The following is a 27,487-nucleotide window of genomic DNA, read 5'->3' as shown; positions in this document are numbered from 1 at the left end:
TGTCTGCAGCGACGTCCAGCTTGCCCTGCTCACAGGCCCTGACACCCGAACACCTGCCTCCGTTTCCATGCACTGGCCTTTCTCGGACACGTCCGATAAATGGGCTCATGCGACACATGGACTTCTGAGACCACCTTCTTTCACTCACCCCATGTTCTCACGGTTCCGTGTTATAGCTCATCTCGGGACCTCATTCCTTCTAGCTGCCAAACAATATTCCACCATGAGTCGAGACCAAGTTTAATCTATCCATTCATTGGAGGATGGACACTCGGGTTCTGCTGCTTGGTTGCTGTGAACATTCACGTCTGAGTTCTCGTGTGGACATAGATTTTCTTTCTTTTTTTTTTGAGATAGAGGCTGATTTTGTCACCCTCTGTAAAGTCCTATTGTGTCACAGCTCACAGCACCTTCAAACTCCTGGGCTAAAGCGATTCTCTCCCCTCAGCCTCCTGAGTAGGTGAGACTACAGGTGCCCACCACAACGCCTGGCTGGTTTTTCTATTTTTAGTAGGCATGGGTTTTGCTCTCGCTCAGTCTGGTCTCAAATTCCTGAGCTCAAGGGATCCTCCTGCCTTGGCCTTCCAGAGTGCTGGGATCCATTTTGAGTTCATTTTTGTACATGGTGTGAGATAGAGACCAAACATTATTCTTTTGTAAGGGGATATCCAATGATTCCTGCACCATTTATTGAAAAAATAATCCTTTCCTCATTGAATTGTTTTGGCAGCCTTGTTGATCAATTGATCACAGGTAGCAGGGTTTATTTCTGGACTCTCAAGTCTGTTCTACTGATTTATACGTCTATCACTGCACCAGTCATGTTTACTATAACTCTGAAGTAAGCTTTGCAATTGGGAAGTGTGAGTCTTCCAACTTTGTTCTTTCTTTTACAAGATCATTTTGGCTATTCTGGGTCTCACATTTCCATATAAATTTTAGGAGCAGTTTTCAATTTTCGTATGCAGTATCTTCCAGTTTACTTGGGTTTTCAATTTCTTCTAATGATGTTTTGCAATTTTCAGTGTAGAAATCCTGCACTTCATTGTTAAATTTATTCCTAAGTATTTTATCCTAATGAATTGTTTTCTTAATTTCACTTTTGGATTGTTCACGGCTGGCGTCCAGAAGTACGATTTGCGGGGCATGTGGTCTCATGTCCGACTGACTTGCGGCACTTGTTCATTAGCTCTGATAGCTTTTTTGGCAATTCCTTGGGATTTTCTAAATACAAGATCATGTCATATGCAATTACTTATTGCTGTCTAATTTGGAGCAATTACTTACTGCTTTTTATGTCCTACTTTCCATGATTAAAACCTCCCATGTTGAATTGAAGTGGCAAGGGTAGACATTCTTGTCTAAGTCCTGACTTTGGGGGGAAAGATTTCAGTCTTTCACCATCAAATATGATATTAGTTGTGGATTTTCCATTGATGCTCTTTATTAGGATAAAGAATTTGCCTTCTATTTCTGCTTTGTTAAGTATTTATACCAGGAAAGGGGCTGGATTTTGTCAGATCCCTTTTCTGTATCTATTTTTTTAAGGCGAGCGTGAAACAAAGTTTATTGAGGAAGCGAAAGGTTTACGGAGTAAGAAAGTCTATAAGGCAAGGTACATTCACCACGCGCGGCAAACAGGTCTTCCCTGCATCTGCTGAAATGATCATCCGCTTTCTGTCCTTTACTAACATGATGTATTACATTGACTTCTGATACTGTGCAACCATGAATACAAAATAAAACAACTATATTGATCAATTTTTTGAATGCTGAATCAGCCCTCCTGCTTGGCTGTGGTGCACAATGATATATAATTCCTTTTGCATGTTGCTGCATATATTAATCACGTGTCATATCTTATGGTTTTCTTGCAATGTCTTCATCTAGTTTTTGGTATCAGAATTTGGGAGAGCTTGTGAAGGCCTGGTGTTATGGGCTTTGCCTTTTTTGAAACACAGCGCTGGCTTCCTCGTCTTGTGTTAGAAGTAGGGAACAGAGCCACTTGGTGCGTTCCAGGACTCTGGCAAGAACCGTGAAGGGTCTGGGTTTTATAAGTGGGCTTGCCGCAGTGTCAGGGATGCTGATAGAAGACATGAGCCTCCCAGGACAGACATGAAGGACAGTGTCACTCCTGGCAAGAGAAACGGCTAGTGTATCAGTCATTTTTATGCTAGTTATTTGAGCTTATATTTCCACAGGGCAATACGAAAAAGGCCAGCTGACAGATGTAGAAATCAGTGGGTTGGACTACTAGAGAGAAACCCTGAACTTAAGGAACCAGAATCTTTCATAATGGTTAGTGAGCATGCCTGCCCTTTGCTATAGAAGGAGGTACTATATCTTTTAAGTCTGTCTGCTATATAAAGGTGCTTGAAGAGATATTACTGGGGTATTCAACCAGCATTGCACAGCCACATGTGGATTATGTGAGGACTTTTTTTGCTTATATGTGGTGGCAGATATTACGGAAACTAGGCATGCACTTTTTTCCCCCTGATTATCAGCTTTTGTTAAGTGTTTGTGTATTTAACATGTGGCCCAAGACAACTTTGTTCTTTCCAGTGTGGCCCAGAGAGCCAAAAGTTTGGACGCCCCTGGAAGGCAGTATTGTTCCCACTCGTAAGACATGCAGAAACGCCTGTGGCCCGCAGAGAATTGTCCCTCAGCAGACTCACCTGCAAGGTTTTCCTTAATACTCTCCTTGCTTGTCCTCTATTCTATGTACTGTATTTATGTATTTTAAATTTAGATTTTGATTTATTAGTTATGCACTCACATGATTTAAATAGTTAAACAGCTTTACAAGCAATAAGAAATCCTTCCCATTTACCGCTTTTCTTTCCCCGCTAGCTGATTTCTTCCGGCATTGACCACTGTATCTCTAACAGGAATAACATATTTTACACGACGTCTACTTCTTGATTTCTAGAATGAAAGTGTTAACTCTTGCTGTCCACTGTAGAAAACGTAATGGATTTAGCATTCTCTCACATCCCTACCCTATCTGCTTACTTTCCACTGCCCCATTTGTCCAGTACAGTTAAGGTGTAGTTTTTGTCATCTTAATATTTAATATTTACATGATTATGACATAATTACTAAGAATGCTATCCACAGAGGGACTGTGTGGCATACATTTCCTTTTCTGCATAACTTACTATTTCTCTGGAATTGACTTTTCTTTCCATTGGTTTTCTCTATGTGTCCATATCTTCTTTTGAAACACTGAGATTTGACCAGGGTCCCCTTCCTGGAGACATCTGTCCCAGCTCCATCCTCTGGAGGTTGATCTGTAGCTCAGCTGTGCGCCTGTCGGCTCTTGGTTTGGCCCTGAGTCCTCCTGGGGTCTCCTTTTCTCTTGACGATGTTTAATCCTGTTTCTTAGATCCTATGTCCAGCCTTTCTTGGTTTATCTTTTCATTTTTGAGGAAGCATATAAAAGGGCACACAGGAGGAAATTTTTTTAGAGCATTGCATGTCTGAAGTGTGCCCTAAGTACAGGTGGAAAACCATTTCCCCATAGAATTTTTGAGGCATTTGCTTCATTTTCCTCTAGCTTCCAATGTCATTGTTCAGAAATCTGATGCTTGGCACTTTGTATGGCATGATTTGTTTCCTCTCTAGAAACCTTTGGGATCTTTTATTTCCCCCCGATTTGCAGTAATGGTACAGTGATGTGCTTTAGTTTGGGGTCCTGAGCAGCTGGAGGAGCCTTTCAATCTGGTGACTTTAGTTCTGGGAGATTTCCTTAATTTCAAATTCTGGACCTCTTGGACTCCATTTCTCTTTCTCTTATTTTTCCTCTAATTTTTTAGACGTTTCCTCCTTCCAAATTTTCTACTGTAGATTTAATTTCTGGCATAATATTTGTAATTTCCAAGAAGTATTTTTAATTTCCTTTTCCTGTCCTATCCATGCAATAGTTTCTCCCCCTCCCTTCCTCCTGGCACCGTCTCTGTCTCCTCCGGGTTGCTCCTCTTGTTCTGATTTCTGAAGCTTCACATGCACCTTTCCTCAGCTGTCAGGTGATCCTTTGCTGTTTGAGCACATTTAAGAGTGGGATATCCTTAGCTGTTTGAGCACATTTAAGAGTGGGATATCCTTAGCTGTTTGAGCACATTTAAGAGTGGGATATCCTTAGCTGTTTGAGCACATTTAAGAGTGGGATATCCTTAGCTGTTTGAGCACATTTAAGAGTGGGATATCCTTAGCTGTTTGAGCACATTTAAGAGTGGGATATCCTTAGCTGTTTGATCACATTTAAGAGTGGGATATCCTTAGCTGTTTGATCACATTTAAGAGTGGGATATCCTTAGCTGTTTGAGCACATTTAAGAGTGGGATATCCTTAGCTGTTTGAGCACATTTAAGAGTGGGATATCCTTAGCTGTTTGATCACATTTAAGAGTGGGATATCCTTAGCTGTTTGATCACATTTAAGAGTGGGATATCCTTAGCTGTTTGAGCACATTTAAGAGTGGGATATCCTTAGCTGTTTGATCACATTTAAGAGTGGGATACCACAAAAAATTTTCCTGTGAGAGTCTCTACAGGGTGATCTGCCTTTGCTTAATTTGGGGTCTGGTCAGATCCCCGAAGAAGAACACTTCGATCTCTTAACTTAAGGGGATGGCCACTCACATGCTGGGAACCAGAGAGGGAGGAAATCCGGGGACCTGCATATTCAGTGTGCCGTCTCCCGCTTAACCCTCTTGCTTTTGCTACTGGAAGCCTGACCTCAGCCCCTGTGTTCAGCGCCAGGCTTTGTGGGGTTGAAAGAAGGGCTTCATCTCGTGATGGACAGCGGAGCAGGCTTCCGACTGATCTTTGTGCTCTCTACCATCTTTATTCCCTCTTCTAGAGTTACCTTCTATTGCCAGTGCCCGAGATTATCGGGCGTCCGAGGTATAAATCAGGATTTTGTTTGCTTTTTGCTTTCCTCTTACCAGTTGAGAATTAAACTCGTTCAAGTCTACATATTAACTAATCATTCATCTGCATTCCAGCTTCCAAAGTTTTGTTGCCCATCTTCTCTCTTCTTGTCTTGTCCAATTGTGTATTTCCCATTAATTGTCATTTTAGAACGGAGAGAAAATAGAGGTGTTCAACTTCCTCATTTAACCATTAACAAATTAACCATATTTATCACGTTTCTGTATATGTTTTTCCCATCAAATATTGAACATCTCAAGATTGTATCCCAAATACCTGTTCATGATACATTTCAATAAAATTTCATTGAATTGACTATATTAAAAGATATTAATTTCTTGACCATGGTTGTCTGAATACATGACTGGGATAAGTAGCCTGTGTCACTCGGGAGAGACAACTCCCTGTCTGTTTTTGGCCTGATGATGAGATCTCGAGATCATAATGGGCATGCTGTTATAAATTGTTCTGTTTTGCATAAGATCCTAGTGACAATTCATTCAGCTAATCCCAAACAATCTACCACTTTAGAACCAAATAATTAAAATGGACTTTGAGAGCTCATATAGTAAATCCCTTTCCCTCCAGCTAGAATCATTATCAGTCCATTATAGCACCAAGCAGGGACACTGGCCACGGTATGAGGTTATTATACACGTTTGAAAAATTGGAGGATATCCGTTCTGTAACTCAATATAATACCAAGAAAGATAAGATAAAGAAACAAGGCAGAATGGAGTGTCTTCTAGGTGCTCAGACACTAATTACCACACATCCCTCTGGGGCTCCTGTGCCTGCCCCTTCTGTTCTCTGCCCTTCCAGAGGCTGCAGAGGAGCTCGGTGACTGTGGGGGCAGGTGGGGGTGGCAAGCTTGCTGGAGGAGTACCCTGCACCTGGGGTCCTTCCTTGGGCCTTGTCTCCCTCCTCACACGCAGGGCTTGCCCAAGGTCTACACCTCCTTGCTGCGCCAGGTTTCCCACTGCTGTGATAGAGTACAGCCTTCACCCAAGCATGGCATGCAATGTTTAATGGAAACGGTATTAAAATGATTAAAAAATGTCTTTGGAAAATCCTCTGAAAAACAAATAGAAAAAGAAAAAGTAAATGGGAACTCTGAAGTATATACAAAAGTAATAAAATAAAGCCTCATGTACTCATCATCCTGCTTTAATAATTATCAACATGAACCAATGTTGTTAAAGTCTCTGCTTACCACCTCTCTCCATTAAAAAAATTTCAGACAGCATCATTTTCACCCATGAATACTTTTTTTTTTTGAGACAGAGTCTCACTTTGTCACCCTTGGTAGAGTGCCGTAGCATCACAGCTCACAGCAACCTCCAACTCCTGGGCTCAAGTGGTGCTGTTGCTTTAGCCTCCTGAGTAGCTGCCACACCCTGGCTATTGATACTTCTAAACAATCTCTAATTATTCAGATCTTTTCTTTCTTCTTTCCCTCTTTTACAATGCCATTATTACTGCTAACAAAATTAATAATTCTATGATATTATCAAACATCTCTGGTCCATATTCAAATTTCCCAGATTATCTGAAAAATACCTTTTTACAGTAGATTTGTTTGAATCAAGAACCAAATAACTTCCACTCATTGCATTGGGTTCTTATATCTCCCAAGTCTCTCTCTTTTTTTTTTTTTTTGGTTTTTGGCCAGGGCTGGGTTTGAACTCACCACCTCCAGCATATGGGACCGGCGCCCTACTCCTTGAGCCACAGGCGCCGCCCCCAAGGCTCTTTTAATTTGTAATAAAAACCTTGTTCTTTAGCTTACATATAATTATGTGTTTGCCGCATCAGCTTTATTTTAATCTGGCATTCTTCCCAAACTTGAAGTGCTCTTGAGGCTTGTATTTCATGGGGACGCAGTGGCCTGGTGCTTCTGTTAGTGAGGTTAGAATTAAACACTTTGTCATTTTTAATATAACTGCATTCTGTCTTATTTACTGATGCAATGAATCGGACTTTGGAGATATTTGCCTACTAGATTTATGCATATTTAAAAATATTCCTGTTACATTAAAAAATTATGAATCCATACTATAGAATGCAATGATACACTGAGATGCATGAACACGAAATTCAGTAATAAATATATGCCTTAGATATTATTTTAGAAATGCTTTCTAGCAATTAATTTCAAGTGGTAATAGTGGAATAGGAATAAGAAAGTCTTCTGAGTCTTGATCAATAAAGTAAAACCCAGTGCTCCGCTGGTCTTCCACTTCCATTGGTTCTTCCCACTTGAAAATCTCTCCTTCAGTCCTATTGTCAGGCATTAAGTGACCTTTCCCATTTCTCCTCTCTTCCCATGATACCACTACACTGGGTGTCTGCTGCGTGCAGCGGGCCTTATAAACTAGATTCTTACATCAGCCTGTGGATGTGACAGCTTCATTCTACAGATGTGGAAACCCGGGCCCAGAGGCTCAGTGAGTTGCTCAGGAGCCTTGAACTCCAAAAGCCATGCTTTTGCCAGTGCTCACGCTGCTCTCAGCATCTCCTGGTGGCCAGGTCAGTTAAGGGAAGTCAAATCAACAGCAAGGAGGTTTGGAAACATTAAAATCAGGCCCAGTACCTGCTCCATGGAATCCCCCGCAGACATAGAGCTTTCCGTCCACTGCTCCTGCGCTGCTGGAGTTGGTCCGCAGGGAGAGCAGGGGACTCGGCATGGGAGGGCCCTCTCGCCAGAAGTCCCCGTCTGGGTTGTAGATCTCCACCACATCAAGACATTTTCGAACTTGACCTTTGTCTCGACCTACACAGCCAATGCCACCTACAGAGAACAATGCACAGAAATGCCATGATTAAGAACTGAGATTTGGTGAGCAGCACCCGCCTCCTGTGTTGTTGGTACTGACTTTTCTCTCTCTTGCCTGCTGCTACCTTTGAGATAATTTCTAAACACCAGCAATGTCTGCTGTATACTGTACTCTATGGTTTAAAGCAAATTAGTTTTTGCTTTGAACAGCCAAGTTGCTTTTGACAGCCATGTTGGGTGTCACTTTTACTCCCAGGGCTCCTCTGCTTGTGCTTATGCATGAGGGTGAGTCCCAGCACTGGCTCACAAAACCAGCACCCCTGTCACCACGAGAATTCCAGGTTCAAGTGTCAGGGTAACTTGCCTCTGACTTTTTCCTCACTATTGATGGTCAGCAATGTTTTCAATGTTAGGCCAGCGGGGAACGTGTCCTTTCTGTCTGTCATCACTGTAAGCCAGTGAAAGTTGAATGAAAGTTTCCCAATTTGGGAAAGGCTATTCTTGGCCAAATTTTAGGTTTGGGGTCAAAACAAGGCCTTAAACCCCATGCCCAGTGGACCCTCCATCTTTGGATGACAGAGTTCACCCAACAGGGAACTCTTAAACACCTGTCATACGTGAGGCAAAGTGCAAAGTTATGATAAGGAGTTTAGAAAGATGAATAAGGCACTTTTCTTGCCCGTAAGAAATTAATGAGATGGAAGGAGCCATAAATGCAAAAAAAAAAAAAGAGAGAGAGAATAGGAGACATCATGACAGGCATCTCAAATGAGACACGAATTCAATTCAGAATCCCAGGGTCTGTAACAAGTGACCGAAATAACGTTTACAGAATTACCTCTTGAAGTATAATCTTTTTTTTTTTTTTTTGCAGGTTTTGGCCGGGGCTGGGTTTGAGCCCGCCACCTCGGGCATATAGGGCAGGCACCCTACTCCTTTGAGCCACAGGCACCGCCCAGTACAATGATCATTTTAGTTTTCCTCTCCCAAGTCTCACCATGAAAGGCTGTAAAGGTCAGGGCTACATTTTCCAACCTGAAGGATGGCTCCTGAGGTTGAAGGAAGTTCCCTGGAAGCCGGGACACACCTGTATTTGCAGACACTATTCTGTCAATGACTTCACTCCATCCAGACCTGCTGCCTGGTCTGCTCGGCCAACGAGGAGGCTGTGAAGTGTTGGCCCCTGACGTAGGGAGGGTCCCGGAAGGGCCACTGCACAGGTAGGTGGTGACTGGTGACTGGCGACTGGCACTGGGGTGTGCTGCTTACAGCATTACCAAAACCAAAACTAAGAACTGCTGAGAAACTGACCACATACGTCTCGTGACCTTTTCACTGTTGTTTTACACACTCTGCCCATTGTTACCTTAGTGTTTTCACCCGCTGTCCTGCACACTGGTCTTCAGTACCAGGCCCCTGCACCCAGCAAAGCACTTGGCACCTGGTGTGTCTGGAAGGAGTGAGTGAGGAATTTACCCGTCTAGACACTTCCCTGTCTGTCCAGGTGGGTGTATTGTAAGCTCCCTGAGGGCAGAGGTCACTTCTCCACCTTACATGTCACAGGGCCTGCCACACAGAACAGAATGGATCTAAGAAAATGGATGGGAACAGCTTCTTTGTACCCTGGCTTTCGAGGAAAAGTGCTGTTTTTCCTTTCTCTTTGCGGATGGAGGCTGGCCTGCTTCCTCAGTCTGCATCCAGGGATGGAAGCGATCACCTGAGGAAGCTCTTTGTGGCTTTCTCTCTTATCTGACAGGATAAATAATTTAGCCTACTCCAGTGCCATGTCTGAGCCCCGTGTTTCCCAGGAGGGGACAGGTGGCCTCGGGTGACTGCACGGCTCTGCTGCACATGGCCCATCCTTCCATGTGGCACCGTGGGAGGGACAGGCTTAGCCACATGAAAAGTGGAATTTCCTATTTGTGGGGCAAGAAGGCCCTAAAGAAGGGAACAACTGCACCCACTGGGAGGTGAGGTGAGACGATGTGGTTGTCTGTTTCTGTCAAGTCCCAGAGATGTCATTCGTCTGGTTGTTGTGTCACAACCACTTTGAAGGCCTTCAGGGAAGCAAGCAGGACCAGTGGTAGCTGCTGGCAGCCAGGCTGGGACGCGAGCAGCCCGTGAATCTAACTCGCCAGCTCCCCAGGTGTGAAGCACAGAGAATGGGCGTCATTCTCTTGCTTATTGGTCCTGCGGCTCTGCTTATCACCTGTGTTTTTTTTTTTTTTTAATTTTTTTATTAAACCATAGCTGTGTACATTAGTATGATCATGGGGCACCATACACTTGGTTCATATATCGTTTGACACATTTTCATCACATTAGTTAACATAGCTTTTGTAGCATTTTCTTAGTTATTTTGCTAAGACCTTTACATTCCACATTTACTGGGATTCACATATACCCTTGTAAGATGCACCGCAGGTGTAGTCCCATTAATCCACCTGTGTTTAATTGAACATTCCCCCCTCACTCCACAACACCAGCCCTCTGAACACGAGCTCTTTCTCTCTGGCTGGCAGGCAGTTCACACGCCGCGCTCCAGGGGTGCTGTGGACTCACAGAACGCTCCATCTTTGCTTCTGGCCAGTGAAGCCTCACTAGGGTGTGATTTCCACCCTCAGCTTAACGAGCTTAAACTGAAGGTGAGCCTTGATTAGATAAATAACTAAATAAAAACAAATGATCTTTATTAATAAGTCAGCGCCGGCACCACAAGAGAAATCTCCTCATGAGAGAGGGTCAGCACATCTGTGGAATTTCAGTGAGGTGTCTCCATATCTTTAATTTATATGACCCTCTGAGCATGACTTTTCTTTATTCAAAAACAGACAAATGAATAGAAATTATCTTTGCAAGTCATACCCAAATAGCCCTTAAATACAAATTATGTACCTTGTTTTTTTCATTTTTTCTTGGTGTTTGCGTGGGAGGGGGAGAAAAGGACAATGCCTCCCTCTCTTCCTTTTCAATTCTGTGAAGATATAGACCCCCCCCCCTTTTCTTGTGTTCAGCTCTTATAGATTCCTTCCCTTCTGGGGGCCTGGGAGTAATCCTCCCTCCCCACAAAGCCTCTCCGGGACCAGGCTGAGGGCAGACAGAGGGGAGTGGTGCTTGTCCCCGTGGTGCCTTCAGTGCACTGGTCCCGTGCTCTTCTGCAGGGTGGCCTCCAGGTGGCAGGCGTATTCTAGTCTCCCCCAGGCTACAGCCAGAATAGGAGGGAGATTTTCCAACAGTTTTGATAAGCTCCCAAAGCTGCTTAGATTGCTAAACCAGGCTTGGGGGGAGATATATATATATATATATACACATACATATGCATATGTATATGTACCTGTATTTACCTACATCTATAGATATATGATATCTATCTATACATACATGTATACATATATATAATAAGTCATGTTAGGGAGTCGTCCCCCCACCTGAAGGCTGAGAGGAGTCTCTGCTTACACACACACACGCACACACATTTTAAACTATCACAGGCATTCATGCACCCTGGAGAAAGTGTATGGACTTTGGAAACAGGCCCTGATCCATATCCTCCATCACCACTTGCTGGCTGGACAAAATTGGCCAATTTAATATCTCTAAGCCTCAATTTTCTCATCTGTAAATGCAGGAGAATAATACCAATTCCATAAATTGTTGCAGAGATAAATCTTTAGATAACCACGTAAACGAGGAGAAGGGTAAGGGGGCGCGCACAGCTGTGTACCTATTCACACACGTTGCCACAGGAATTTTCTTTTCTTTTTTTTTTGAGACACAGTCTCACTTTGTTGTCCTTATAGAGTGCCAGGGCATTAACAACACTGCCTATTTTTATAGGGGTGGATCTTGCTCTTGCTCAGGTTGATCTTGAACTTCTGAGCTCAGGGAATTCAGCTGCCTTAGCCTCCCAGAGTGCTGGGATTATAGGTGTGAGACACCATGCCGGCCTGGGAATTTTTTCTTATCTATTCTCATGAACAGCAAGGGAACAGGGTAGCTACCGTGCAGTAGGTACCCACAGACCAGTTCTTATTCTCTTTCATGTTCTAGGATGTTGTATAAGTAAACCAGTGTTAACAGAGTTGCCGAAATCTTGTCTTTGATCACTATTGATTTAATTATTAGTTATATCTATAATCGATGGCTTCCTGACTGCACACTCAGGTTAACCTTCGAAGCTTCTTTTGAGGTTGGGAAGAGAGAATCAGAAGGTCAAAGCACAGAAGGGGAATGAGCACAGCCTTCCTCTGAGCCTTCGGGTGGGGGAAAAGCTCCCCATTGCAACTTAAAGTAATGCATTTGGTCATGAACATGTGAGAGAGACAGGAGCTGTTGGTGGACTGCACAAAAGATGGGAAAGGATTTTGCAATCCACAGGCTTCCCACGTATCTGAGTGAAGAGGCTCCTTTTCGACTTCCATGTCAAATGGAATCTGTTCACTGCTAAGAAATGCCTGTGACAATTATTTCATTCTCACACAAGTTGTCAAGTTTCTGTTTTTTTTCCACTCTCATTTTAGAATTCTAGCTTCAAGTCTAAAACCCTACAAGACATGAACCCAACTTCTGGCCACTTTCTGAAGTCTAATCCAGGGTTGTCTTGGGTATTTTCAGAAGAAGGCCCTCAGGACAGGGCTGACAGCAGGCCGACCCCCTTCTTACCAGACTCTGGAGACCTCTGGGCAGAGCCCCCAGCAGGGCATCTTGGCCTCACAGCCCCAGCACTGAGGCTGGACTCCTCCTGAGGAGCCTGCCCTGCCCACGGCCAGTTTTTTCTTTCCAGGCTAAGAAGACACAATCATCTGTCTGCATTTTCTTTGCTACTCCAAACAAATTACTGTGAAAATCAAATAAAAATGCTGAGAGGGAAGAGAACGTTCCAGCTGTTGGAGCTTGATTTTGCTTGACTTTGGAGAAAGAATCAGTGCCCGGATTGTCTCATAACTTCCAAGTGGAAATACAGAAAGTCTAAATAGAAAGCTCTGGGCTGGGCCCTAAGCACCAGATAAATTACAAAATGTTGTCTTGTCCAAGCCTGAAAATCCCTGGGCTTTTTGTTTTACCCAGCGCCGGGCCCTGTGGGTCTCCAGCAAGCCTGGGCCTGTTTTTCCCTCTCCCCTCCTCATCCCTTTACTAGCTTGTCCTGCAGGGGTTCCAGCAGGTCTGAAGCCTAAGCCCATAACGGGGACAGCCTGGGGACAGAGGGCAGGACCCAGCTTAGCAGGTGGCCTGCAGATACCATGGCAGGCCCAAGGTCCAGCTTCAGATGAATGCCACCTCGTCCTCCTCACGCCTCAGTTTCCCATAGCCACGCTTCCTCCTCAGGCGCAAAGCTCTGCCACCGTCACACCTCCTCCTCTTCCCTTCTTTCCTCTCCCCTGCACCCCCCGCTCCTTGGGCCCTGGGCATACTCAGCAGTTCCCCAGACAGGGGAGGCTGTTCATCCCCGGCCTTGGCTTAGCCTGATCCCTTGCCTGGAATGGCTTCTCCTCCTCCTTCAAGGCTCAGCTCTGCCCACTCCTGACGTCTCTCATGGCTCCACACAGAACCGGCCATTCCTCCATTTGGGCTTCTCTTGTCCTCTGAACAGACATCCAGATTCCTGTGAAAATGTTTGCCTCCTATCTATCCCTATGCATGTCTCCTGCCTAGATCAGACTGTAAGTCCCCTGAGGGCAGAGCAGGGTCTAATTCACATCTGTATCCCTAACGCTTTCTACGCTGGGCACAGATCATCAAGAAATGAAAATTGAAATGAAGGTGTATGAATGAATCAGCTCCATACCCTCACCCCAGGTATCTTTTTTTCTTATGCTTTTTTTCTTTATTCGGTCAAAACGGAAAGCAAGGACTGACATCAGACTGTGGCCAAGTCCTGAATCCAAAGAGCTAAAAACTCCCAGTTTGGCTGGTGAAAGAAGTCATCTTCCTAAGGATACAGGAACATGTGCCCTAGTTGTGGGAGAGATGTTTGGTGTGAGTCTGCTGTTGGGTTCATTCTGCCCCCTCCAGGTTTGCTCGCCTGAAGGATCATTTACCTCTCCTGACTTGGGCTAGATCTAACTAACAGGATGACTCTGTGTTTCCACTAATACTTGTATTATCATGAAATGGCCCTGAAAATAGCTATTAATTAAATATATAGCACAGCTGATAAGTGCAGGAGACACAAAGCCTAAGTTCTTGAAGGCAAGATCACATCTTTAAACTCCCTGATGTGCCAAGCTTGAGGTCTTTCTTCCAAAGGATGCTTGATGGTATTTATTAAATGAATATAAAGAAAAAAGAGTATAATAAGTCTTAGGCATGTTTACCTTGTGCTCATTCCCGTATCTACCCAAGAGCTGGTAGAAGTTAGAAAGTGATGAACATATTGATCACAGACATGAATCAGGATAAGCTAATTGAAGAAAGATAATATATTTCAACTTAAAAGAGTTTTTTGATAGTTGATATTTTTCTCTTTAAAGCAGGAGAAATTTTCTGTTTCATCTCTTTTTGGTTTTTCAGAATATGTCACATTCTTTTCTGCTTTAGTGAATTGAAGATACCAAATATAATTTAACGTTTTCTTGAGGATCGGGGAGTAACAATCTGATCTGCTCTTTTTTTTTTTGTAGAGACAGAGTCTCACTTTATGGCCCTCAGTAGAGTGCCGTGGCCTCACACAGCTCACAGCAACCTCCAACTCCTGGGCTTAAGCGATTCTCTTGCCTCAGCCTCCCGAGCAGCTGGGACTACAGGCGCCCGCCACAACGCCCGGCTATTTTTTGGTTGCAGTTTGGCCGGGGCCGGGTTTGAACCCGCCACCCTCGGTATATGGGGCCGGCGCCTTACCGACTGAGCCACAGGCGCCGCCCATGATCTGCTCTTTTAATAGACCACGGTCATATGTGGTGCTGCATGTTAAGTTGCGTGAAGCTGTATCTAAGACTTGCTTTCTTGAGCAAATCTTTGCCATTGGTATGGTTTTGTTTGTTTATTTTTAGCAATTTGCCTCCTTTTCATAATAGTGAAGCACAGGACGTGTAGTTACACAATGCTTTGGCTGTGTGACATTTGCTTTCCTGTGAGCAAACACTGCTCAGTCAGAGGCCGAGACAGCCTCCCCTACTGTATTTCTCATCTGTCCCCAGGAACACTATGAGCACTGTCCACTGGGGCTTTAATGCTGTGGAAGCTTCCGAATATTCTCTGATTTCAGAATCACAAACACTTTAAGCTTCTAATTAATTTTAAGCAACCTAAAAGTCTATTTTGGATTTTGCATGCCCACTTTTTTTTTTTGTCTATAACATACTTACGAGTCTGCTGGGACATCAAAGACGGATATAAAACCATATGGAATATGGCATTGTAACTGTACACTGATTGGATAAAATGTAAATTCTAACCCATTATTGCAGAGAAATGTGAGATGTCAGTGACACACACCACAGGGAGCCGAACGTACTCCCAGCACGGCTCCTGTGGCAGTGGGCAGGTGCTCCCAGACATTTGGGAGGCTGAGGCAACAGGACTGCTTGAGCCCAGGAGTTTCAGACCAGTCTGACCAACACAGTGAGACCCCATTAAAAAAACAAAAAATAGAAAGACTATAGCTAAGTTGCAATGTGGGAGCCACAAAGTCTGGCCTTTCAGAATACTTATTTCTGAGCTCCCCCATAAGGCTGTCAAATAACAAAGGTTTGAAACCCTTTATGTGCTTAACTGGAAATACATTTTGTAGATATTTACAGCAAAACTGCAGTGAACCATTCACTCCAGTTGAGAGCCTCTTCAGCTGCTGAATCTCTAAATCCAAGTCTTTTCTCAAAACGAGGGGGTACTGGGCATACCCTGTGGGACTCTCTGGCTATAGCAAAGCATATTTCTTCACTCGTTCACCAGGAGCTTACGAAATGTATATCTAAGCCCAGAAGATTCCTGCAAGTAGATCAGAACATGTCTCCCAACCTGCTCTGACTTACTGATACTAGGGTAGTTTGACCAAAGAACCTTACCCAATTTCCTAGAATATTCAAGGGTACAGTGATACTGTTTAGGGGAACAGACACCATCTTCACCATCTCCACGTCTCCTGTAAAAGCCAAGCCAGGGACTGGCTCATGTAACACATGCTTAGTAAATATTCTGAGCATACGACACCTCCATGAATATGAATTACCATGTCACTTTCCTCACAACATTTGTTTTTCAAAGTAGTTGCTTATGCTGATTCACCTCAGAATTGCCTGGGTGCTTTCTCCAGCTCAGATTGCTTGGTCCTGCTTCAGACCTACCAACTCCAAAGTTGCCAAGGGTAAGGGCCAAGGGTCTGCCGTTTTAATATGCAACCTAGGCTTTTTCAAAAAACACTTAATTATATTTTTAAAATTACTTAGAATTTTATCAAAAGAAAGAAAAGAGTAAGATCTTACCACAATGAAATAAGGTCCTCTCATCCCACAAAATAATTCACCACTAAAGCAATCTTTGAAATGCATTTACTGTAATAACTCAGACGTTTTCTGTAACTTTCCCCTTCATTACTCTTTAATGGATTCAAGCTGAGACTCAGACTTAGACGACTGTTATGTTTTCAGTAAACCAATGAGGCACGAAATGGTTTCTTGGAGAGACAACATAGATAGTTGGAGGCATTAGCTGTGTGGGAAGATGTGATGTTAGCTGTCTCCCTGGACAGGGAAATGAAAAGGCCTACTTTAAGACATTCTCCATTAGGCCTGTACTGATGATCTCTGCGGCACCTCACACATGGAAGATCAGGACAGGCGACAGCAGTGAGAAGACCCCGTCAGGGAACAAAGCTTGACCACGCACCTGTCACACAAAGCCGGCCCCTGGGCAGAGGTGAGAATGGCAGGGCCTCTAACCTCACGCAATCTGAGCAAAATGTGTGACCAGCAAAACAGCGTGCTGCAGAGAGCTGGCGGGGTGGGGAGTTACGTCAGATGTTGAAGGTATAGGGGAGCTAGCTAGGCAGAGAGGAGGTACTGTGAGCAGAGGGAAGGGGTGAACAAAGGCACAGAAGGCAGCGGTTCGGGAACTGACCCTGCATGTGGCTGGGTGGGGTCACTGGGGAGGCTGGGACAGCTCGTGGAAGGTCTGACACCACCACAAACGGACTCAGGGTCTCAAATTCTGTATTGTGTATGTTAAACCAGGCTTGCATCCCTGGGATGAAACTTACTTGATTGTGACGTATAATTTTGGTGCTCTGACACCACCACAAAGTGACTCAGGGGCTCGAATTCTGTATTTGACTTTGCCTGACCTATCAAGTGGAAGCAACTGCTAAATACAATCTGACTTTCAAAAAACACTTGATGGAAATCTAAAGTCTATTTATGAATATACATTTTCATATTCAAAGCGAGTATTATTTATTCAAAAGCATCACTAACAGTATGAGCTCTAAAATATTTGCTAGTTTTTTTATTATTAGTTTTTATTAAATCATAACTTTTACATTGATGCATTTATGGGGTTCAAGGTACTGCTTCAATATACAATGTGAAATACTTACACTGAACTAAATAACCCATCCATAACATTTATATTCATTTCTTTTTTTTTGGTTTTTGGCCGGGGCTGGGTTTGAACCCGCCACCTCCGGCATATGGGACCGGCGCCCTACTCCCTGAGCCACAGGCACTGCCTATATTCATTTCTTAATAGTTTTGAAATGTATCATTGCATCATGCACATTAGGTGAGGTCTCCCCAAATACCCTCCCTCCTCCCATGTCCTACTTCCCCTCCCCCCCTCTCCTCTTCCCTTCTACTTTCTGGACTATAGTTATGTTTTACCATTCATATGAGTGTGTGGTGATTATATATTGATTTCTTAGTAGTATTGAGTACATTGGATACTTTTTTCTTCCATTCTTGAGATACTTTACTAAGAAGAATATGTTCCAGCTCCATCCAGGTAAACATAAAAGATGTAAAGCCCCCATCTTTTTTATGGCTGCATAGTATTCCACGGTGTACATATACCACAATTTGTTAATCCATTCATGGGTCGATGGGCACTTGGGCTGTTTCCATGTCTTGGCTATTATGAATTGGGCTGCAATAAACATTCTAGTGTAAATGTCTTTGTTGTAAAATAATTTTTGATCATCTGGGTATATACCGAGTAGAGGAATTGCAGGATCAAACAGCAGGTCTACTTTTAGTCCCTTGAGTATTCTCCAAACTTCTTTCCAAAAAGGTCGTATTAGCTTGCATTCCCACCAGCAGTGTAGAAGGGTTCCCTTCTCTCCGCATCCTCACCAACATCTGTAATTTTGGGATTTTGTGATGTGGGCTCATCTTACTGGAGTTAGATGATATCTCAAAGTCGTTTTGATTTGCATTTCTCTGATGATTAAGGATGTTGAGCATTTTTTCATGTGTTTGTAGGCCATGTGCCTGTCTTCATCAGAGAAGTTTCTGTTGCAGTCTCTTGCCCACATAGAAATGGGGTTATTTATTCTTTTCTTAGTGATTAGAGTTCTCTGTAGATTCTAGTTATCAGACCTTTGTCGGAAGCATAACCTGCAAAAATCTTCTCCCATTCTGAAGGTTGTCTGTTTGCTTTACTTACTGTGCTCTTGGCTGTGCAAAAGCTTTTTAGTTTGATCAGATCCCAGTAATGTATTTTTGGTGTTGCTTCAATTGCCCAGGGGATTGTCCTCGTAAAATATTTTCTCAGGCCAATTTCTTCAAGTGTTTTGCCTGCACTCTCTTCTAGTATTTTTACAGTTTCATGTCTTAAGTTTAAATCTTTCATCCAGTGAGAATCAATTTTTGTTAATGGTGAAAGGTGGGGATCCAGTTTCAGTCTTCTACAGGTTGCCAGCCAGTTCACCCAGCACCATTTGTTAAATAGGGAGTCTTTCCCCACTGAATATTTTTGATAGGTTTGTTAAATATCAAATGATGATAAGTAGCTGGTTCATCTCTTAGTTCTCTATTCTGTTCCATAAATCTACCGCTCTGTTTTTGTGCCAGTACCATGCTGTTTTGATCACTATAGATTTATAGTGTAGCCTGAAGTCTGGTAACGTGATATCTCCTGATTTGTCCTTTTTTCAGAGCAATGTATTTGCTGTTCGTGGTTTCTCTGATTCCATATAAAATGAAATACTTTTTTTCAAGTTCTTTAAAGTATGACAATGGTGCTTTAATAGGGATTGCATTAAATCTGTAGATTGCTTTGGGTAGTCTGGACATTTTAACAAAATTGATTCTTCCCAGCCATGAGCATGGTATGCTTTTCCATTTGTTAACATCTTCAGCTATTTCTTTTCTCAGAGTGTCACAGTTCTCATTATAGAGATCTTTCACGTCCTTTATTAGGTTAATTCCCAGATATTTCATTTTCTTTGGCACTATTGTAGAAGGAATCCTTGACTATATTTTCAGCTTGACTATTGTTGGCATATATAAAAGCTACTGACTTGTAAGTATTGATTTTGTATCCTGAGATGCTGCTGTATTCCATGATCATTTCTAAGAGTTTTGAAGTTGAGTCCCTGGGATTTTCCAGGTATAGGATCATATCATCAGCAAAGAGTGAGAGTTTGATCTCCTCTGACCCTATTTGGATACCCTTGATCACCTTCTCTTGCCTGATTGCAATGGCTAAGATTTCCATTACTATGTTGAATAGCAATGGAGACAGTGGGCATCCTTGCCTGTTCCTGAGCTGAGTAGAAATTGTTTTCAATTTTACACCATTCAATATGATATTGGCTGTGGGTTTGCTGCAGATGGCCTCTATAAGTTTAAAAAATGTCCCTTCTATGCCTGTTTTCTTAAGTTCATGAAAGGATGCTGGATATTATCAATGGCTTTTTCTGCATTAGTTGAGAGAATCATATGGTCTTTGTTTTTTATTTTATTTATGTGATGTATTATATTTATAGATTTGCATATGTTGAAGCAACTTGATCACGTTGTAAAATTTTTTGATGTGTTGCTGAATTCTGTTTGCTAAGATTTTATTGAATATTTTTGCATCAATATTCATTAATGATATTGGTCTATAATTTTCTTTCTTTGTTGGATCCTTTCCTGGTTTGGGTATCAGGGTGATATTTGCTTCATAGAATGTGTTGGGAAGTATTCCTTCTTTCTCTATGCTTTGTATAATATACATACTAGTTCCTCTTGAAAGGTTTGATAGCATTTGGATGTGAAGCTATCTGGTCCCAGACTTTTCTTTTTTGGGAGATTTCATATTGTTGATGCTATTTCAGTGATTGATATAGGTCTATTAAAGATTTCTAATTCTTTCTGGTTGAGTCTAGAACAAATGAACTTTTGATATTTGTTGAAACCCAGCACCCAAATGAACTTTTGATATTTGTTGAAACAATACAAACAAATATCAAAACTAATATTTCTTTGTTTAGTTTCTTCTTGGAGGATCTATCCAAAACTGTCAAAGGGGTGTTAAAATCTCCAACTATTATAGTGCAGGAAGATATCAAATTGTTCATAGCCATTAGGGTCTGCTTTATGAATCGAGGAGCATTCTGGTAGGGTACATAAATGTTAATTATTGAAATCTCTTCATATTGAGTGTTTCCCTTGACAAATATGTAGTGACCTTCCTTATCTTTCTTTATCTTTTTTGGTTTAATGCCTATTGTATCTGCTACTAAAATTGCAACCCCTGCTTTTATCTGGTTTCCATTTGCCTGTATTATACAAGTCGATCCCTTCATCCTGAGTCTATTTTTATCCTTTAAGGTGAGGTGATATTCTTGTATACAGCAGATATCCGGTCTGAGTTTATGTATCCAGTCAGCCAGCCTGTGCCTCTTTAGAGGACAATTTAAATCATTCACGTTAATTGAGAATTGATAAGCCTGGTTGTGTTTTGGGTGTCATGATTTTCGATGTCCAGTGGACATTTTTAATCCTTTCACCACTGGGGAAGTTGGATTTTGTTCAAAAATCCAACTGCCTTGGAGGTTTGCCTTGGAGGTAGAGCACTGCACTGGTCATTGTGGAGGATGGGTCTGAGAATATCCTGGAGAGGTTTAGTTATGGCAAATTTCTTCAACATTTGTATGTCATCAAAGGATTTGATTTCTCCATCACAAATGAAACTCAGTTTAGCTGGATACAGGTTCCTGGGCTGTATGTTGTCTGGTTTTAGGAGATTGAAGGTTGATGACCATCTTCTGGCTTGAAACGTTTTGGCTGAGAGATCTGCAGTCATTCTGATACTTCTCTCTTTGTAGGTGATGCTTTTCTTATGTCTGGCTGCTTGCAGAATTTTCTCTTTTGTCTTAACTTTGGCACAGTTAGTCACAATGTGTCTAGAAGATGCTTTATTTGCTTTGAGTCTTGCTGGGGTTCTGAAACTCTGCTATCTGAGGTTCTGTGTCTCTTGCAATGCTTGGGAAATTCTCCTCCAAAATCTCTTGGAGTAGAGCATCTGTACCTTTAGGACCATCCTCTTCTCCTTCGGGAATTCCTATAAGACAAATGTTTGATCTTTTGGAGTGATCCCACAACTCTCTCAGAGAATGATCGGTTTTTGCTCTTCATTTGTCTGCCTCTTTGAGTGTTTGGGAATGTTCCAAAGCTTTGTCCTCAGTTTCAGAGATCCTTTCTTTTCCCTGGTCAACTCTGTTACTGAGGGATTATAATGTATTTTGGAGCTCCTCAACTTATTTTTTCATTTACTTGAGCTCTGGTATCTCTTTTCTCATTATGTCCATATCTTTGGTGACTTGGGCTTTGAATTCATTAATTTCTTAAGACAACTTCAGAACTACTCTTTGGAATTCAATTTCTATCTTTTCTTCCATTCTATTTATTTTATTTGCCATCCATATTCTGAAATGAGTTTCTGACATTGCTGCCATTTGTCTATGCATGGCATCTTCAGTTGCATCTCCTTTGTCATTTCTTGGTGGGGATTGATCTACTCTGGTTATTCATGTTGCCAGAGTTCTTCTGTTGTGTCCATACCATGTTTATTTTCCATCATTTGGTTATTAGACCTGGTAGGGTGACATTGAATTGGGGTTCCCAGGTACTAGAGATAGCTCCTTACCAAAGCACTAGGCTTTGTAATTGTGGCTTATCTCCTACAACCTTACAAAGGCCCCTTTTAAAGTTTTGGCCAGAGACTCTCAGGACCTATTTGGTGAGACAGTGCAAGCTAGCTCTGTTTTGATATCAGCCAACCTCTACCCTATCTTAAGAAACCACAGTATTAGGTTTAAATCTCGACTGTGAAGAGATACTAACAGCTATGGCACCCAGCCCCCACCCTTCAGTCCTTTTCCACTACAGAATTTCAAAGGTCACCTCAGAATGTCCCCGAGTGGACAGCCCCAGACACAGGTTCCAATTAAATTGTCTCAGGCAGTGCAAACCTTGCTCAACAGAGAGGGATTCAAGGGTCTTCAACAGCACAATTGGAGCTAGGGAGCCACACTCCCACCCACCAGACTCAGTCCACACTGTTGTCTGCTTCTCTGCTCACAGGCCCAGTTGAAACCAGGGGCCACCAGTTCAGGGAGCTAGGGGGCCACACTCCCGCCCACCGATCTCAGTCCACACCTAGCTAGCCTCTGCTTGCCTGACCACTTAGAGTCAGGGGACCACACCCCCTCCTGCCAGTCTCAGTCCACTGCCTGGTCAGCCTCTGTTCGCAGGCTCTGTTGGAGTCAGGACACTGGGCTCCACCTTCTGGTCTCAGTCCACACCCAGGTAGCCTCTGTTTGCCTGACCAGTTGGAGTCAAGGGACCATGCCCTTGCCTGCCAGTCTCAGTCTACTGACTGGCAAGCCTCTGTTCACAGGCTCTGTTAAGAGTCAGGTCTCAGTCCTCACCTGGTAAGCCTCTGCTCACCAGCCCCCTGAAGACAGGGGACCATGCCCTAGCCCTCAGGTCTTGGTTCACACCCAACGAGCCACTGCTTGAGGGTTCTGTTGGAATCAGGGGACCACGCCTTTGCTCTCAGGTCTCAGTCCACGCCTAGCAAGCCTCTGCTCACAGGCCCAGCAGGGGCTGGGGACCAGCCCAGTCTGCTGAACTCAGTCCACCTGGGGCAACCACTCTCTTGCTGTGGGTGCCATCAGAGCTGGGGGTTCTGCACCCTGTACTGCCAGACACAGCCCGAACCAAGGGTCAACACCACCACTGCCTAGGCATAGTCATAACCAGGGGACTGCTCCTGCTCCTGTCAAGTGTCCCTTTCTTCCCACACCCTCTTTCTTCCCAGTTAGTCATAGATTCCATCCTGATGGTTAGCAGTCCACACTATGCCCAGATCTCTTAGGACAAGACCAAATACTCTGTGCTCTGCAGGGAGCAGAACTTCAGATTGCCATGCGAAGGGGAAAGGGTTGACTGGGAGTTTGGACTTATGGGGGAAAATAACTGGTCAATTTTATGCCTCCTTGTGGGGTAGTGTCTAGGTTCATAAGTGGGACCTCCCTAGAGAAAGAGACCTGGAGTTTAGCGGCTCTCTCCAGCAAGGTAAAATGAGAGGTCTTTTGTTTCCTGCTTGTTTGCGGATAGCCTGCAGCAGGCCTCCTGCTTGGGGGAGGGGTCTCCCATCCTCTAGTCGATAGGTTTTGTATCTGTAATTTGTTTTCTTGAATGGTCTTCCTTGGAGTTACAGCTTGCCAAACTTCTTTCTTGGCTCAGCTCTCCACCTTTGGCTTTATAGAGTCTGATTCCATCCAGTTTTTCTTCTACTGCTCAGGAGCCTCTGCTGAGGGTTGCTACCAGTCGGCCATCTTGCATTCCCCAATATTTGCTAGTTTATCTACACAGAAACTTTTTTCCCAAGAGAGAACCCCTGGTACCATGTTTAAATCAGTACTTAAGAATATTACAACAAAGAAGTCACAAGCCATCAAAACTGTGAGACACTGCAAAAGCAGTCCTAAGAGGGAAATTTATTGCATTATAAGCCTACATCTGAAAAACTGAAAGAGAGTATACCAACAATCTAATGAATCATCTTAAGAAAATGGAAAGGAAGAGCAATCCAATCCCAAACCTAGTAGAAGAAAAGAAATAACCAAAATTAAATCAGAAACAAATGAAAATGAAAACAAAAGAGTCATTCAGAAAATTAATGAAACAATTGGTTCTTCAAATAAATAAATAAAATTGATAAACCTTTGGCCTGATTAACTAGAAATAGAAAAGTAAAATCTCTAATAACATCATTCAGAAACAAAAAAGGGGAAATAACAAAAGACACCACAGAGATACAAGAGATTATCTCTGACTATTACAAGGAACTCTATGCCCAGAAATTTGGCAATGTGGAGGAAATGGACCAATACCTGGAATTACACCATTTCCTTAGACTTAACCAAGAAGAAATAGATCTCGTGAACACCAATATTAAGCACTGAAATTGAAGAAACAATAAAAAATCTCCCAAGGAAAAAATGCCCTAGTCTCAATGGCTTCACACCAGAATTCTATCATACCTTCAAAGAAGAGCTTATACCCATACTGCAGAAATTATTCCAAAATAGTGAGAAGGAAGGAATCTTCCCCAACATGTTCTATGAAGCAAACGTCATCCTCATACCAAAACCAAGAAAAGACCCAACTAAAAAGGAGAATTTCAGACCAATTTCATTAATGAGTATTAATGCAAAAGTTCTAAATAACATCTTAGCCATTAGATTATGGCTACACATTTAAAAAATAATACATCAAAATCAAGTAGGTTTCATCCCAGGGATGCAAGGCTAGTTTAACATATGCAAAACAATAAATGTAATTCACCATACCAACAGAAGCAAAAGCAAGGACCATGTGATTCTCTCAAAAGATGCAGAAAAAGCATTTGATAAAATTTGGTTTCCTTTCCTAACAAGAACACTTAAGAATATAGTCATAGGAGGCACATTTCTGAAACTGATTGAAGCCATCTATGACAAACCCACAGCTAACATCATACTAAGTGGAGTAAAATGGAAAGCTTTCCCATTTAGAACCAGACAAGGATGTCCTCTATTTTTATTTTTATTTTTAGAGACAAAGTCTCACTCAGAGCCCAAGAGTTTGAGTTGCTGTGAGCTATGACACCATGGCACTCAACCACAGGGCTCCCTCATAGGATTCACCCCACAGGACTCATCCCACAAGGCTCCCTCATAGGACCCATCCCATAGGACTCACCCTATAGGGCTCACACCATAGGACTCACTCCGAATTTCTCTCTCTTTCTTTCTTTCCTTCTTTCCTTCTTTCCTTCCTTCCTTCCTTCCTTCCTTCCTTCCTTCCTTCCTTCCTTCCTTCCTTCCTTCCTTCCTTCCTTCCTTCCTTCCTTCCTTCCTTCCTTCCTTCCTTCCTTCCTTCCTTCCTTCCTTCCTTCCTTCCTTCCTTCCTTCCTTCCTTCCTTCCTTCCTTCCTTCCTTCCTTCCTTCCTTCCTTCCTTCCTTCCTTCCTTCCTTCCTTCCTTTCCTTTCCTTTCTTTCTTTCTTTCCTTTCTTTCTTTCTTTCCCTCCCTCCCTCCCTCCCTCCCTCCCTCCCTCCCTCCCTCCCTCCCTCCCTTCTTTCTTTCTTTCTTTCTTTCTTTCTTTCTTTCTTTCCTTCTTTCTTTCTTTCTTTCTTTCTTTCTTTCTTTCTTGACAGAGCCTCACTTTATCACCCTTGGTAGAGTGCCATGGCATCACAGCTCACAGCAACTCAAACTCTTGGACTCAAGTGATTTTCTTGCCTCAGCCTCCTAAGTAGCTGAGACTACAGGAGTCCACCACAATGTCCAGCTATTTTTTAGAGATGAGAATCTCACTCTTACTCAGGCTGGTCTCTAACTCCTAAGCTCAAGCAATCTGTCTGGCTCAGCTTTCCAGAGTGCTGGAACTACAGGTATGAGCCATCATGCCTGGCCCCAAGGATGTCCTCTATTGCCACTACTATTCAACATAGTTCTGGAAGTTTTAGCCAATGCAATTAGGCAAAAGAGGGATATAAAGGGCATCCAAATGGGGAAAGAGGAGGTCAAACTCTCGCTTGTTGCCAATGATATGATCTTATACATAGAGAACCCCAGAGACTCAACCACAAGACTCCTCAAAGTGATCAAGAAATATAGTAATGTCTCAGGGTACAAAATCAATGTCTACAAATCAGTAGCCTTTGAATATGCCAATAACAGCCAAGTTAAGAAGCTAATCAAAGACACAATTCCTTTTACAGGAGCTTAAAAAAAATGAAATCCCTAGGAAGAATATACCTAACAAAAGAGGTGAAGGACCTCTACAAAGAGAATTATGAAACCCTAAGAAAAGAAATAGCAGAAGACGTAAACCAATGAAAGAATATACTGTGCTCTTGGCTGGGAAGAATCAACATTGTTAAAATGTCTATACTACCCAAAGCAATCTACAGATTCAATGCAATCCCCATTAAAATATCAACATCACACTTTGAAGATTTGGAAAAAATATCTCTTCATTTCATATGGAAACAGGAAAAAAAACCCATATAGCCAAGGCAATCTTTAGTAACAAAAACAAAGCTAGAGGCATCACCCTACCAGACTTTAGGCTATATTACAAGTTCACAGTGATTTAAACAGCATGGTATTAGCAGAAAAATAGAGACATGGACATATAAAATTGAATAGAAAACCAAGAGATGAAATCAGTTTCTTACAGCATTCTCATCTTTGATAAACTAAACAAAAACCTGGGAAAAAGAATTCCTATGGAATAAATGCTGCTGGGAAAACTGGATAACCACATGCAAAAGACTGAAACTCGACCCGCACTTTTCTTTTTCTTTTTTTTTTTTTTTTTTGTGGTTTTTGGCCAGGGCTGGGTTTGAACCCGCCACCTCCGGCATATGGGACCAGCGCCCTACTCCTTGAGCCACAGGCGCCGCCCCATCGACCCGCACTTTTCAACCCTTACAAAACTTGATGCAAGATGGATAAAAGATTTAAATTTAAGACATGAAATGGTTGTAACTGGGTTATAGCTTTCATGTGAAGGTCCTACATTAGTTTCATAATAAGGGTGAGTACATTGGGTACTTTTTCTTCCATTCTTGAGACACTTTACTAAGAAGAATATGTTCCAGCTCCATCCATATAAACATGAAAGAGGTAAAGTCTCCATCTTTTTTTAAGGCTGCATAGTATTCCATGGTGTACAACCTAAGAATAGGGAGAAGGGGGAAAGGGAGGGGAGGGAGGAGGAGGGAGGAGGAGGGAGGTGGAGGGAGGAGGATTAACGGGATTACACCTGCGGTGCATCTTACAAGGGTATATGTGAATCCTAGTAAATGTGGAATGTAAAGGTCTTAGCAAAATAACTAAGAAAATGCTATGAAAGCTATGTTAACTAGTGTGATGAAAATGTGTCAAACGATCTATGAACCAAGTGTATGGTGCCCCATGATCATATTAATGTACACAGCTATGATTTAATAAAAATTAAAAAAAAAGAAAAAAAAAGACATGAAATGATAAAAAGCCTAGAAGAAAGTGTGGATAAAACTCTTGAGGATGTCTACCTAGGGAAAGATTTTATGAAGAAGATTTCAGTGGCAATTACAACAACAAAAATAAACAAATGGGACTTAGTTAAACTGAAAAGCTTCTGTACAACTAAGGACACAAGCAAAGCAAATAGACAACCTTCAGAATGGGAAAAGATATTGCATGTTACGAATCTGACAAGGGCTTGATAACTAGGATCTAAGCAGCGGCTCTCAACTTGTGGGTCATGTATTAAAGGGTTATGGCATTAGGAAGGTTGAGAACCACTGATCTATAGGGA

The 27,487-nt window shown here is 42.6% G+C and overlaps 1 protein-coding gene across 4 annotated transcripts in view; it reads right to left on the bottom strand.

Annotated features, from left to right (window-relative positions):
* Positions 1–27,487, bottom strand: part of KBTBD12 (kelch repeat and BTB domain containing 12) — a 93,330-nt gene that overhangs the window by 26,416 nt on the left and 39,427 nt on the right. For all 4 annotated transcript variants that reach the window (XR_008381684.1, XR_008381683.1, XM_053599646.1 and 1 more), the window contains one exon: positions 7,528–7,725. Coding sequence is in view for 2 of the 4 variants with exons in the window: in XM_053599646.1 (XP_053455621.1) it covers positions 7,528–7,725 (198 nt within the window). In the remaining 2 variants the exon portion in view is untranslated. The remainder of the gene's footprint in view (positions 1–7,527; positions 7,726–27,487) is intronic.

This window comes from Nycticebus coucang, chromosome 8, assembly GCF_027406575.1.
Source record: "Nycticebus coucang isolate mNycCou1 chromosome 8, mNycCou1.pri, whole genome shotgun sequence".
Classification (NCBI taxonomy): domain Eukaryota; kingdom Metazoa; phylum Chordata; class Mammalia; order Primates; family Lorisidae; genus Nycticebus; species Nycticebus coucang.
This window is presented reverse-complemented; position numbering and strand designations above follow the sequence as displayed.